Raw genomic sequence first — 14,805 nt, 5'->3', positions numbered from 1 at the left:
TTTGTCTCCGATGTATTTTTCTATTTTCTATCCTAAAAAAGAATATTCTTGATATATTTTTTTCTAAGTTTACAAATAATATATTTTATTTGTGAAAGTTGAAAACCAGCCCAATTTCTTTTAGTATTTTATAAAATTATGATATTATTTACACTAAATATTTCTTTACAAACTATTATGTAAATAGAAAATATAATTATATTTATATAAATAATATATTTCATTAAAAATATATTTTCGGTTATAATTGTTTAAGTAAAAAGTTAAAGGATCATTTTGTAAAAAAAAATAGAGGAGGTGACATGTCAAAAATATAGTTTCTCATTGGACGATTATTTTTGTCTATGTGGACACTCTATCTGAGGCTTATTTCTTCCACTTTTAATTAAAATCTGTAATGTTTAAGAGTTATTACTTTAGAAAACTATCATTTAATATATTAATTTAATCAATTACACAGTAATTTACTTAATTTAATTGGCCAAACAATATCCAATTAATAAAGTTACATTGAAATATAAAAAAAAAATTATATAGTGAAACAAAAAATAAATTTCCATATCTACGAAAATTCTACATCAGAAAAGGAAGGTAGTATAATTCCTTGAATCGAGATTTTTAAACACAAACAGCCAAAATATAATCAAGGTATGAAAATGTTTTACTTAAGAATTGACTTATTGGTATATCAAAAAAATTGAAAAATAATGAATTATTAAACAAAATAATTCAAATTTTTAACATTTGAAAGATAATGAAATATATGAAGTCATAACTCAACTATTTTAATAGTAAAATTAGGGCTACGCAAAATATCCAAACCCAAAGATCCGACCTAAATCAACCCGAAAATCAGGCTTCCGAACTCGATCAGATATGTGATAAATAACCGAATGGGTCCTAAATTGATGTATCCGAAGATCCAGGACCCAATCTGGTCTAAACCAAGAATCAAATGAGTAACCGGAGATATCCAAAATTTATTTATATATATAGATATATCTATAAACATATTTGTTACAATTGTAGATATAAGTATTTTAATAATTTAATTTAAAATCATAAGTTAATTATATTAGTTAATTTCAATATTTTGTGTGTTTTCGGTTAAAATAGGATAGCGTGAATAAAAATGCTCAAAAAAGTGTATATAATGAATTTTTTTACTGTATTCGATTTGAAAATGAGTAAAATTTACTTGGACTTGTGAATATATATTATTTGCAAATCAATTTAATTGCATAAATGATTAACATCCTAAACCCTTAATAAAAGACATTCAACGCTTTGACCCTTTGCCTAGCGTGAACATATTCCTCAACCTTGTTGCAGACTCATGTCCTGTTGAGTCTTGTATGTGGTGGTAGTCTCAAAGCTTCCCTTAAGCTTCACAGGGTTTCTAATCACACCAACACGCCCTCTGTTTCTACCTCCAGTCACCATCACAACATTACCGAAATCTAACTTGATGAACTCAACAATCGTTCTCCTCCAGGTCGAGCTTAATGGTTTAGCCTGTAGAGAGGAAAAGAAACAAATCTTATTGGTACACATACATGTCAAACATTACTCTAAATTATATCAAGAGCAAGAGAGATCAAAACCTTAGCTTCTTCGTCCCTCATGGAGTGAAGACGGAAACGTCCCTCGCTATCATAGAGAAGACAGAAATTCTCAGAGAAGAAATACAAATGCACCACCAAGTTTGTCAACTTGTGTTTTTTGTTATACATAAGATTTAATATTTTTTAAAATTGTGAAAGCGATGTTGTTTAATAATATATTGCTCTATACGTAGAGAAAGTGAAGTGAATAATAAAACAACTTTCCTAAAAAAGATTCCTTATCACTAACAGTCGGGTGATACCATTTCTATGCAAAATTTACCCAAAATTTGATAAGTTCTGGGCAAGCTGATGGGTCTGATAAGCTGGTGGAAGGTCGAGGACATCAAGTCCTTTTCTACACGCCAGATCACACACAGTTTGTGTTCTATTGTGCCTGCACACAGTTACACCAAGTCGTTACAAACAGTGAAAGTCACTGACACATGGCTTTTAGAAATGGTCACTGAAACATCAAAAAATACAGGGTATTGATGCCGTTTCTGGATATGATTTGGGATGATGCTTATACCAGTCTTATAAAAAAAAATTGCTTTAAACATGAGTCCTACTTTAGTTTCCATTTGCTAATCAACTGCAATTGTTCATTATATGGTTAACTGAACAGTTTCGATGGTGCAGAGATACAAAATAAGAGAAATAAAAAAAATTTGATGAATGCTGACCTTACAGATTTTTAAGCTGAGACCAGTTGCAAATTCACTCTGAGATGGTTCCCTAGAAGTGATTGTCACTTACCCTTCTGCAGTTGAAAACACAAAAACAGTTTAGGACTATCAAATTTACACATACAGAATTAATATTCTTATGAGGGCTAATATTGATCTCACGGTAGACGGAACTGTACTTGATTCTGACTATGGTCATCGGTGGTGTCAGTGGAGCTCTGACATGATCTGAACACGGGTTATGCTTCAAAACCAACAATCGTTCTGATCTTATATCCATGCCTAACTCTCTGCTTAAATAGAAAGGTGATTATGTGAATGAAAAACAATGCTATGATTTTGCTGTTTTTTAAGAATTAAGCTAACATCAATGAAAGGGTTCAAAAAAAAAAACTAACATCAATGGATCACGCAAAAAGAATCGAAGGAACTATTTTGAGCAGAGTAAAATAATGAATATGAAGAGAGTAGACACAAACCTTGATTGTTATAATACAGGACGATGGGAGACCTTCCAGTGGAGACAAAAGACTTTCGTGCATTAAGCAGTAGGTACTTGTAAATGGTTATACTCAAAAGTGTGTTACAGGATCCGACTAAACTATCATATGAAGTAGAACAATCTGGTCGTTGTGCCATCAATACGCCTCAAGCCTCAACTTAATCACTATCAAAGTCTACATAAATCAAGTATATAGTTTGTTTTTTTTTGATCAATTAAGTATTTAGTTTCTACATTAAAACCAGAGAGGAAGGTAAAACCTGGTTACAACTTACATTAGGACGGCACTGGCTTCTTTGGATTCCGATAGTGATAAGGTGGAGCCAATAGGAATTTGAGTTTCCAGACTGTGTTTCACCTCAGTTCCATTTCGGTGAAGCCATCTCGCTGTTAGAAAATCTTGAAGGATTTAACGGTGATGAATCTGATGTAATGGAAGATCAAGAACCCAAAGAATGAGAACTTAACGATTAGGATAAACACGTAGTCTGGAGCTCATGGAGACCAGTTGCAGAAGTCTGGAAAGTTGGATGATGACTTTCTGTTATCCTTGGCTTTTGAAAATGGGAGTTTGCTGATTTCTTCTTGATCAGTGTTTGGTTGATGACAGAGATTTAGCACTGGAAATACAAACCCAGAAATCAACTCGACAGGTTGAATCATCAGTAGATTCAAAATAATAGAAACACCCAAAAAAAATAAAAAATCAGATCCAATCAATCTTTAAACTACAACTTAATTTGGTTTTGACCTAAAAACCCAATATCCAAATACACAGAGAGCTTGCATATATATTATAAAACAAATTTAGAGGGGGAGAGATGAGAGCCACCTTGATCCAGAGTTGATGACATAGAAATATAGATTCTACGTTGTAGTTCTTATTCTCCTCGCCAAAATTGGATGTGAAGAGGTAGATTATATAGTGATTGCACTAAATGATAAAGCTTTATGAGTCACAATTTTAATGTTACAGAGGAGAAGAGGTGAAACGGTTGGGATTTCTTCGAGGAAAAGGAGGAAGATGAAGTCGATGAGGAACATATGACATGGCACAATACAACTCTATGATTGGCCTGAATTATTAATCTGACGTAGACCCCCTCTCCATTGAGGATATCTGGCTTTTAGTATTGTATTGATTATCAACTCTTTGTCGACAAATTCACATCTATAACACATACACTTGTTATCTAGCTTGCAGTATTTTAATTTAATAGGCGAAGTTCCTAAAAAGTTTAGTGAAAGTTAGTGAAATACATTAATCTAAGGGGATAATATTTATTTTCTACAATTTAAGGGATAAGATCATAAGATTGTGTGAATAATGAATAAAAAGAAGTTATCTTCTAATTGAGATAAGAAATCTCTGGGTCCAACGTTTCCAACCCAAAAAATTTGATTTCTATCTTTCAAAGCCTTTCATCTCTTTATATAGCAGCTCATTCTCAACCAAGTTTGTATCTACCCCAAAACTTCTTCGATTGTGTCTTCAGACATATCCTACCTCATCACATATCTCTATCTCTCGTTTGACACGTTGTGGACGAGGTGAGAGCAAGAGACATGGGATGAGGGTAGAATATGCATATGTTTTTTTTGTTTGCTCTCAACTATATATGTTCTTATATCTACTTCTAAAACCAATCCTTTGACTGTATCCTAAGACAACTCTTTGTGCACATGATCTATCGCATATCATGGATCTACCAATTTCACTCGCTTGAGACGTTGTGTAGAGGCTCCTCTAGTTGATACCTTTGTCAGTTATCCGGTCCGTGTGTGGTACAAAACGGTCGTATTCAATTTCATCTATCCTTCGAAAACGAATTAGTCCGAGAAGTATGTGTGGTATGATCGGTTCGAAACGTAACATGTATGTTATCCGTTCTGCCTTGTTGGATATAAACCGGATAAAATAACATAAACCGGTCAGATGGTTAAATAATATCAGAGAAACAAAAAAAAAGTTGGGTTCTTCACCAAGCAGTCGAGCAACTTCTCTCCATCAATCTCCTAAGAAGAGAGCTTCTAAAAAGGTAACCACTTTCCTTTTTCCATTGCATTTGTTTCTGGGTTTTGAGGTGGTCTTCTACTTAATTGCCTGAATGTTCTCCGTTCATGAGCTTTTAGAATTTTCAAAGTATCAAAAAGTTTCGATTGGATTTAGATATAGATGTTACTCAAACTGTTGATGTTGTAATCTTCATTTTTTTTTTTTTAAATATGTTTTAGTTGTGATGTTTTTTATCAGTTTCAGTTCTTCTGCTTGTTAGAACTTGTTTTGGAGTTTGTTTTTTGAAATTGTTTCGTGCTTTTAGAAACTAGTTATGACTTAATGAGGCTCTAATGCTGTCAACAGAGACATATCTGCCTCCACCCCAGTAAAGGAGCTTTGGATCGTCGATTATGGTTAATGCCTTAGATTTGCAGAGTGATATTTCGTGTATACGCACACCAATTAACCTAATGTGCACACTACCACAATCGAATGGTATGTCGATGTAGCACTTTAGGATCGAATCCACAGAGACCAACTATTACACTTTATCTTTATAGGATCAATATCAAGCTAAAACAATATGGGGGGTTTTAAAGTTGATTTCGTAACAAGCAAGTAATAAGATTAATTAAAGATTTTCAGATGATTAAAAATGCTAGCCTAGGGTGGTTTGGTCGGGTGTTAAACAAGTGTGAGCCAAACAATTATTCAAGTTTAATTAAGAGCAAGTCTAGAACTCGGATCACTCAAGTAGAACAGCCCACTGTCGTGGAACTGCTCCCTATGCTGATCGATCTTGATACCTAAACTCTCGTTTGGATCAAGATGCGACAGCAAGCAATAGAGATTAAGTCCGATAGGTTCACCAAACACCCTAATATCTACTTTCGCTGATTAGAGATGCTAGGCTCATTCATAACAGATCTAGCAACCTATTACACGGTTAATGAACAGGTTAAACCTAGGATCTAACATTAAGCGGCCAGATTAATGCAAGCATTAAGAACAGTTATGAATGAAGACAATCAATGGTTTCACTTATCTATGTTTAACTCACGGATCTAAGACCCGAACACCCTAGACTAAGCAAGTTGACTACTCAGCCATGAACAGAGAAAACACAGAGATCAATTCTGAATAAGACTTCATGTAAATAAAAGAGATAGAAAGAGGGTTCAGGATAATCTTCTCTATGGTGAGAGAGATGGAGCCTTCTCCCTTTACAATCCAAAAGCACAAAAAATCTCCAATGGTTTTCTTCAGTCTAGAATAGCGTAGAATGATAAAGAGAAACAGAAAATATGATATATCAAAGCCACAGGCGGCTGGGAGAGAAAATAGGGATAATTAGGGCAAATCCCGTAATGATTGTAGTTTCCTAAAAAATCTCTGCCGCTGGAACACTCACTCGGAACAGTCACTCGGGTTGCTCCGCTATCCGGAACAGTCATCAAGACTGTTCTGCGTGAAAACCACCAAATTGCATTGTTTTCTGCCTCTTTTGTTCCAGTTGATCCATCTCCCATCCAATGCAATTCCAGACCTGTAATGACTCCAAAAGGACTAGGAAGACTCGATAAAGACTTGAAAACCAATTTAAAAGCATATATACAAGATGTATAAAACACCATATATCAATTCCCCCAGACTTAGATCCTTGTTTGTCCTCAAACAATGTCAAGTATCAAGAACAGGGAGAAAGGTTTGAAAGTGTGGGAACTCTCCTATTCTCAGCAACCATACTTTAACCACAAATCTCTGAACCATACAAGCAGTAAAACTAGGACAACACACCCTTACCGGAACCCCACTGACTGCTGTTCAAAAATCGGCTCCATACTCTTCATCTCAAACCTGAAAAAGCAACACTATCGAGACAAACTCCCTACATTCATTTAAGAGTAGCGTGAGCTTCTCATCACAGGCATCATTCAGGGTAGACGGTCTAGGTGTGGAACAGGCTATTTAATGGTGGAGTTAAAAGTGTTTAGGGGCTACCATTTCATTGAAGAGGATGCAAGATATCACACAAAATGGCAAGAGAGGATAGATCCATTGATGTCCACAACCTCTACTCGTTTTTGCTCTATATGGTGCGACTGTTCTGATGACGGAACAGGCAACTGATTGTTCTGCTTTCCACTTTCCTTTACACACTCTTCAATACTTGGTACCAACTTCTTGCTCGACCTTTCCAGTGGCTCCATGTTTCTTTTCTTTCTTCCCCTTCTCCATCACATTAATCTCGTTTTTTTTTTTTTTTTTTTTTGAAGACTGATATGGTGATGTGACGAAGAAGGAGATAATACATGATTGTTATGAGTGTCACTGGTGGTTCTAATTTCGCGACCATTCTGGTTCTCCACCCCTGCTCTTGCGCAGTTCATTGGTTATGGAGCGGTTGCTCCCTTAATCTGCTTGTTCTCCTTTCTGACTGAATTTCTGCAGCAGTAACGAGTAGCAGGCTGCGTTGATCCTTTCCTCTCCGACCTTTTTGCACATATCTGCACATATGACACTAAAAAACAAATGCATGAAGGTGGAATAAAGGCTAAGGTGCAGGGTGGGAACTAGCTAAAGATGAGCTAGCCACTCAGGATCAGCAAGATGGATAAAAAGGATAAGAAGTCCTGAGTGTGTTCTCGTTTCCCTGATCTAATGCCCATAACAAGAAGAATTTCAGTCAAGATTAGGTTCAAGTAAGGTGGAGTTAAGTCTACCCAGTGTAACCTGATCGGCTGAGAACTTCTGGAAAATCAAGTGAGATATGTCAGGGTGTTCCAGGTCCACATGTGTGTCTTTCGCCACTGCTAAGGTCACTGAATAAGATAACTAAAGCACGAGGTGGTTAGTGATCAACACGGAATAAGGTCCTAATTCCCACAAATTTTGACTGACTCAATAAAAACTGACTCAAATTGACCCAAAAGAAAAAAAATAAAAGAAAGAAACGAGTTAGTAAACGACGAAAACCCTCCTCCAGACTTACTTCACAACGTCCCTGGTGTGAAAATAAATCAGAGAGAAGGAGAAAAAGAAAAATATATATATATATATATATTTTTTTTTTTGGGTCGAGATACTTACCTGAGTGGAGCAGGCGCTCCATGAAAATTATGGGTGTTCTATCGTCAGATGATCGCCTGGAACAACCGATCTTTTCAGGGGGTAGGTTGTTCCGTTTCTGCAACCCAGAATTTTTGAAGTATCTCGAATTTTTCTACTTTTTGACCTGAAACTCAATAAACTAAAACGAAAAATAAGTAAACAAAACCAAGTTATATTTACACTTACCAGTGGGTTGCCTCCCACCAAGCGCTTGGTTTAAGTCTCTAGCTTGACTTGGTGACTGGGATCAGTCGGGTTGAGCAGGAGGGCCTGTTCCAAAACAAGCTCCACAATCAGACATGTTCAGCTTCAAAACCCTGGTCAACAACCCTTTCACAGCAGCTTCCCCTTTCTCCTTCAGCTCATGTGTGAGAATAGCTCTGACTTGGAGAACGGTTTAGAGGTACTCTTGCACTTTACCTCATACTCAATGGAGTTCTCATCACACTTCAGAGGTATCAAAGTCATTGTAGGATCTCCCTTGACCCTTTTCTTCTGGACTTTCTGTTTCACCCTTGAATTCCCTCTAATTTTAGTAGGTTCAGTGCATGGATCTTCATCAGATAAAAGCCTGCTCTCACCCTTATCACCATGCTCCTTCTCTGGAACAACCTTCAGCTTTTCTACATCAAACACTGAGATGCGAGAGGCGTGTGATGAGGAAGATCTGGTGGGTACAGCCTTGTAGAAAACTTTCTTGTTGATGTTGGAGAAGCAGACTCTCTTGTTGGACATATCGATGGTTGCTCCAACAGTAGCCATGAATGTCCTTCCAAATATCAAAGGCATCTCATGATCCTTGTTCATCTCAACAATTTGAAACTCAGCAGGAACAACGCATTCCCCTACTTGAACATTAAGGCTGCGGATGGTTCCATATGGGACTGCTCTGGAAGAGTTTGCAAAAGTCAGGGTCAGCTGAGAATGCTTAACATCACCAATACCCAGATCGTCTACAATAGCCTTTGAGACGAGATTCACACAAGGACGAGATTCACACAAGAACCAGAGTCACAAAGAGCGTCCTTGAAGGTTGTTCCTGCGATGGAATATGGGAAAATAAACTTTCCAGGATCATCAACCTTAGGCAATACCTTCAGTGCTGGTGTAGACAGTGCTTTGGTATAGAGGACCTTGATCTCCTCTTGAGTCTCTCTACAGTTTTTAAAGAACTGGAGCAATGGACGAATCTGCAGAGCATCTTCAAATGCAAGTTCTTTAGGAAGCCTTCTCACCATCTTGTTAAAACCAATCAGCTGCTCTTCACTAATGGGATCCATCAGATGTCTAGGTGGAATAGGATAGGGAACCTTGGGAACATAGACTCGCACAAGTGGAGTTTCAGAAGGTACGCTAGGACCAGTCACTCCAGAGCTAGCAGACTGCTCTGTGTTCTCTTATGCGCCTAGAACAGTCTCAGCAAACGGCTGCTCTATTGCATTACAGTGCTCAGTCCTAGGATTTTTATCAGTTTTTCGAGGGAGCGTCTCTTGTTGCCTCTTGACACTCTCAGCTGTTTGAGCAAGCTGAACATCGATCTTTCTTATATGGATCGCAAGATTATCATACTTGTTATTCAGCTCAGTGAACATGTTCCCCCTCCTGGTGTCAATTTCTGTGGTTACCTGATTCAACACCTTGGCCTGAACCTGCTGACCCTGCAACAGTTGTTGCATCATCATACCCAGACTATTCAGCTCATCTGGTTGACTGTTCCCGTTAGCTGAAACAGCTTGCTGATTGCTCTGCGGTTGTCGGTGGTTCTGGTTCTGAATCTGCCCGGACGTAGCTTGCTTCATGTTGAAGACGTACCCATGGTTGTTTTTCAGTAGCTGATCAAGTTTGGCAGTTAGCTCATCTATCTTCTGGGTGTCAGAACTGTTCCCTTTCTTGGAGCAATCACTCTCCTCTTTCTTATTAGCTGAGCTAGCAGCCATGTTCTCAATCAGCTTAAACGCTCCATCAGTGGTTTGAGTCATGAAGTCTCCATTGCTCGCAAAGTTTAGAGCACCTTGGTATTTCCAGTCCACTCCATCATAGAAAATGTCCAAGAGGTAATCATCATCAAATCCATGGTGAGGACATTCTCTGCGATAATCATTGAAGCGCTCCCATATGTCGCAGAAAGGCTCATTAGTGAGCTGTCTGAAGGAGGTGATCTTGTTCCTCAATGCAGCTGTTCTCGCCTTAGAGTAGAAATGGCTGAGGAATGCTGATCGGACCTGTTCCCATGAAGTGAGAGAACCAATAGGGAGAGAGTTCAACCATCGTGCAGCTTTTCCATCAAGAGAGAATGGGAATAACATGCACGTGATGTAGTCTGGGGGAACACCATTCACGCGAGTGAAACTGCAGACTTTTTCAAAGCTCTCAATATGCTCCATTGGAATTTCTGTAGAGAGACTAGAGAACACCTTTCTCTGTACTAGACCGATCAAAGCAGGCTTGATCTCGAAGTCCTGCCTGGTGCAGAGTGGAGGAACAATGGCAGAGCGCGTAGTAGGGATGTTACGCGGAAGGTTTCTCTGCCCGATTGGAATAGTCTGCGCCTGTTGTTCCTGATGCGCGAGAGCAGCATGTTCAGCAGCATCCTGCTGAGCTTGGATGGTCTGCTGCATTTGTTGCATCTGCTGCTGCATGAGTGTCATAGCTGCAGCGAGATCATCCTGATTGGCGTGATCACCCATAGTGGTGTCAGTTTGCCTTGGCTGTTGACGATTTGTTCTTTCTAACCTTGCTAGCTCCTGGTTGGTAAATGTAACTAACTCTCCTTGTGCGTTTTTCCGAGTATGTCTACTGGTCATGCACCTGGAACATTAGCTGCAACAAAAAGGATAAGGCAAGTTAGAGGTCTTAGACTAAATAAATAACTGAAAAATAAAGGTAAAAAGATGGTCCCTGGCAACGGCGCCAAATTGATATTTCGTGTATACGCACACCAATTAACCTAATGTGCAAATACCACAATCGAATGGTATGTCGATGTAGCACTTTAGGATCGAATCCACAGAGACCAACTATTACACTTTATCTTTATAGGATCAATATCAAGCTAAAACAATATGGGGGGTTTTAAAGTTGATTTCGTAACAAGCAAGTAATAAGATTAATTAAAGATTTTCAGATGATTAAAAATGCTAGCCTAGGGTGGTTTGGTCGGGTGTTAAACAAGTGTGAGCCAAACAATTATTCAAGTTTAATTAAGAGCAAGTCTATAACTCGGATCACTCAAGTAGAACAGCCCACTGTCGTGGAACTGCTCCCTATGCTGATCGATCTTGATACCTAAACTCTCGTTTGGATCAAGATGCGACAGCAAGCAATAGAGATTAAGTCCGATAGGTTCACCAAACACCCTAATATCTACTTTTGCTGATTAGGGATGCTAAGCTCATTCATAACAGATCTAGCAACCTATTACACGGTTAATGAACAGGTTAAACCTAGGATCTAACATTAAGCGACCAGATTAATGCAAGCATTAAGAACAGTTATGAATGAAGACAATCAATGGTTTCACTTATCTATGTTTAACTCACGGATCTAAGACCCGAACACCCTAGACTAAGCAAGTTGACTACTCAGCCATGAACAGAGAAAACACAGAGATCAATTCTGAATAAGACTTCATGTAAATAAAAGAGATAGAAAGAGGGTTCAGGATAATCTTCTCTATGGTGAGAGAGATGGAGCCTTCTCCCTTTACAATCCAAAAGCACAAAAAATCTCCAATGGTTTTCTTCTGTCTAGAATAGCGTAGAATGATAAAGAGAAACAGAAAATATGATATATCAAAGTCACAGGCGGCTGGGAGAGAAAATAGGGATAATTAGGGCAAATCCCGTAATGATTGTAGTTTCCTAAAAAATCTCTGCCGCTGGAACACTCACTCGGAACAGTCACTCGGGTTGCTCCGCTATCCGGAACAGTCATCAAGACTGTTCTGCGTGAAAACCACCAAATTGCATTGTTTTCTGCCTCTTTTGTTCCAGCTGATCCATCTCCCATCCAATGCAATTCCAGACCTGTAATGACTCCAAAAGGACTAGGAAGACTCGATAAAGACTTGAAAACCAATTTAAAAGCATATATACAAGATGTATAAAACACCATATATCACAGAGCTTTATCCTCCGAGCTCGAGTGCTTAAACTTTACAGGCACGCATTGAAGATAGCTCATAGAGCTCCTCCTCAGTTTAGAGGTTTGTGTTCTTGTATTCATTGCTCTTTGATGATTGATAGTAAGCTTGATTGTTAATCCGTGTTGATGGCTATAGGGGAATTGAAACAAAGTATAAGGCAAGAGATGGAAAAAAACAGTGAGTGCAAGGACAAGCAAAAGATCAGGTATCTGATTAGTGAAGGATTGGAGAGGATTAAACAACTTGATGAGATGTTGGACATGCAAGGCCATTGATATTTGATTTGTCCTTTTGTAATGTGTTGTTGTTTCTGAGATCAAACATCTTGTCTGATTATCACAAAAAAAAAAGTAAAGTAAAGTACAATGAACATGTTCGTTTTTTCCCAAATTGTTATATTATTAAAAATAGGGCCAAGCCCACAGAACATAAAAACCTAAAACAAAAGCCCAATGGAACCATGGGTTACTAGTTTTACTGCCGAAGCCCAAATGACATGAAAAATGGCCTACGGCCCACAAAAAGGAAAACCGGGCAGCTTGCCCGATACGCGAGACAAGGAGGCAGGGGATCGAGCCACGTGTAGAGATCTGGAGCATCAGTGAGACACGCGTCGCCCGCCTCGACTTGATCGCGACCGCGACCCAAAACCGCCGGGACATTCACCGACAACCATCTCTTCGCCGGAGCTCAAATACCGACAAGCCTCCGACGAAAACCTCACCGTTCTTCACCGCTCTATCTTCATGTTCGTTTGATGCTTGGATAGTTTTAATACCTGAAAAAATCAAGTGTAACAAATAAGTCTAGGTGATGATAACAATGATGTACTTTTTACTAATAAAATCTCTTACCAAACAGACCCACTTGCTAATAAGACAGCTTGTTTGAGTCCAATGTCAGAATCATATTCTGCTCCACTCGTTATAGATAATATTATTTATTTCATTTGTAACACATTGATCTCTCGTTATATCAATAATGGGGCCTATGCCTTAAGGTCTTTATTTCTTCATCAATGGCCATCAAGGTGACCAAAACCTCCCGAGTCAACCCAGCAACAAACTCGTCTCATGACTCACTTCTTCTCCCACTCACCTTCTTCGACTTACGGTGGATAAAGTTCCACCCCACCGAGAGAGTCCTCTTCTACAAACTCCACAAACACAGCTCCTACCACTCCCTAATCCTCCCAAAACTCGAGCACTCTCTCTCCACCGTCCTCCACCACTACCTCCCGCTCGTAGGCCGCCTCAGATGGGACCCACAAGATCCCAAACCACACATCCTCGTCCTCCCAAACGACTACGTCACGCTGATAGTCGCGGAGAGCGACGCTGACTTCTCCCTTCTCTCCAGGAAAGGGACACGTCCCGAGACGGAGATACGTTCTTTAGTTCCAGAGCTTCCGGCTTCTCGCGACGACTCGGTCTTCGTTCTTGCTCTGCAAGTAACACTGTTCCCGAACCAAGGCTTCTCCATCGGGGTAACAGCTCATCACTCCGCTATGGACGGTAGATCAATGTCTATGTTTGTAAGATCATGGGCTCACGTATGCAAACATGGAAACATAGGGGAGTTAACTCCATGTCTAGACCGCACCGTCATCAACGTTCCCGCTAGTCTTGACGCGAGAATCTTGGAGGTAGTGTCGTATTTTTCAGAAGACAAAACCAGCTCGAGATCACTTAAGCTGCCTCCTAGTGAGGAGATTAGTCCAGACACGGTCAGGATCACGCTCGAGTTGACTCGGGAGAACGTTGAAAAACTTAAGGAGCGAGCTAAAAACGAGTTGACTCGGTCTCACCTTCACTTGTCAACGTTTGTTGTCGCCAACGCCTATCTTTGGTCGTGTTTGGTGAAAGCGCGTGGAGGGGACGCGGATAGACCGGTTCGGTTCATGTACGCAGCTGATTTCAGGAACCGGTTGGGTAGTCCGGTTCCGGAGAGTTACTTCGGGAGCTGCGTGTTGTCGGTTGGGTGTTTCGGACACAAAGCGGGAGTTGTGTCGGGAGAAGATGGATTTGTCAATGCGGTGGAGATTATTAGTGATTCGGTTAGAGGTGTTGGTTCGCTTGATGTTGAAGCGCTTTGCGAGTTGTATATTGATGGGACGATGAGGGTTGAACCGGGTACGCAGACTGTGTCGATTGTTGGGTCGAACCGGTTTGGGTTATACCAGTCGGATTTTGGGTGGGGGAAACCTGTGGCTTGTGAGACAGTGTCTATTGACAGGAATGAGGCGTTTTCTATGTCTGAGAGGAGGGATGAGTCTGGTGGCGTGGAGATTGGTTTGTGTTTGAAGAAGTGTGAGATGGATTTGTTTATTGATCTATTTCAAAATGGTTTGTAAAATTAAAACACTTTATTTTTGGGTTTTGATAATTGGCTAGAAGCTTAAACATTTTATATCATTGCCTGCAACTGCAACCTTGCAAAGTTTGGGGCCTTGGGGTCTCACTAATTTTTATGTTTTGATAATGGTTGTTAAATGAAAAGTAGAATTGTGTGATAATAATCTTCTGTTTAGTAACATTTATAGAGCCTTAATTTCAAAGACACTGAATAAAATAGTAACCCATTACTCGATCCAACCAAATATAAAATCTGGAAGCCTAGTGGACCATAAGCAGGTGAAGTTAGGACACCTCCAATGGTTTCTAAACCAAAAAAAAAATATTAGCATTATAATTATTTATTTATGTTTATTTTATTTTTTAATTTAGTTAATCATCTATTTGAATAATATGTGTATT

General features: G+C 39.2%; 1 protein-coding gene, 2 long non-coding RNA genes and 1 other non-coding gene across 6 annotated transcripts; 3 read left to right on the top strand and 1 right to left on the bottom strand.

Moving 5' to 3' along the window:
• Positions 1-1,151: 1,151 nt before the first annotated feature.
• On the bottom strand, positions 1,152-3,969 carry LOC106371095. 3 transcript variants are annotated; one of them, XR_001274457.3, is made up of 9 exons: positions 3,628-3,969; positions 3,264-3,415; positions 3,071-3,182; positions 2,773-2,970; positions 2,473-2,583; positions 2,291-2,367; positions 1,888-2,001; positions 1,605-1,650; positions 1,152-1,515 (listed from the first exon to the last, which is right to left on the bottom strand). It is a non-coding gene; the product is annotated as an uncharacterized LOC106371095 (long non-coding RNA). The 3 variants fall into 3 exon arrangements; XR_001274456.3 differs by having other exon boundaries at positions 2,456-2,583; positions 3,071-3,415; XR_001274455.3 differs by having other exon boundaries at positions 3,071-3,415.
• A 15-nt stretch (positions 3,970-3,984) lies between these two features.
• On the top strand, positions 3,985-5,440 carry LOC125580543. Its single transcript, XR_007318257.1, has 2 exons — positions 3,985-4,834; positions 5,158-5,440. It is a non-coding gene; the product is annotated as an uncharacterized LOC125580543 (long non-coding RNA).
• Positions 5,441-9,972: 4,532 nt separating this feature from the next.
• LOC125589538 lies at positions 9,973-10,079 on the top strand. The gene has a single exon (XR_007325723.1). It is a non-coding gene; the product is annotated as a small nucleolar RNA R71 (small nucleolar RNA).
• Positions 10,080-11,716: 1,637 nt separating this feature from the next.
• On the top strand, positions 11,717-14,584 carry LOC106397442 (BAHD acyltransferase At3g29680-like). The gene has a single exon (XM_013838023.3). It carries the CDS (start codon positions 13,068-13,070, stop codon positions 14,400-14,402), a length of 1,335 nt encoding a protein of 444 aa, XP_013693477.2. The 5' UTR covers positions 11,717-13,067; the 3' UTR covers positions 14,403-14,584.
• Positions 14,585-14,805: the final 221 nt, after the last annotated feature.

The sequence above is a fragment of the Brassica napus genome, chromosome A2 (assembly GCF_020379485.1).
Source record: "Brassica napus cultivar Da-Ae chromosome A2, Da-Ae, whole genome shotgun sequence".
Taxonomy (NCBI): domain Eukaryota; kingdom Viridiplantae; phylum Streptophyta; class Magnoliopsida; order Brassicales; family Brassicaceae; genus Brassica; species Brassica napus.
The sequence above is the reverse complement of the archived record's forward strand: the minus strand, read 5'-3'. Positions and strand labels throughout refer to the sequence as shown.

Bases quoted from the DNA above. Each gene is read 5' to 3' on its own strand.
- LOC106397442 (XM_013838023.3), top strand. From the start codon at position 13,068: ATGGCCATCAAGGTGACCAAAACCTCCCGAGTCAACCCAGCAACAAAC.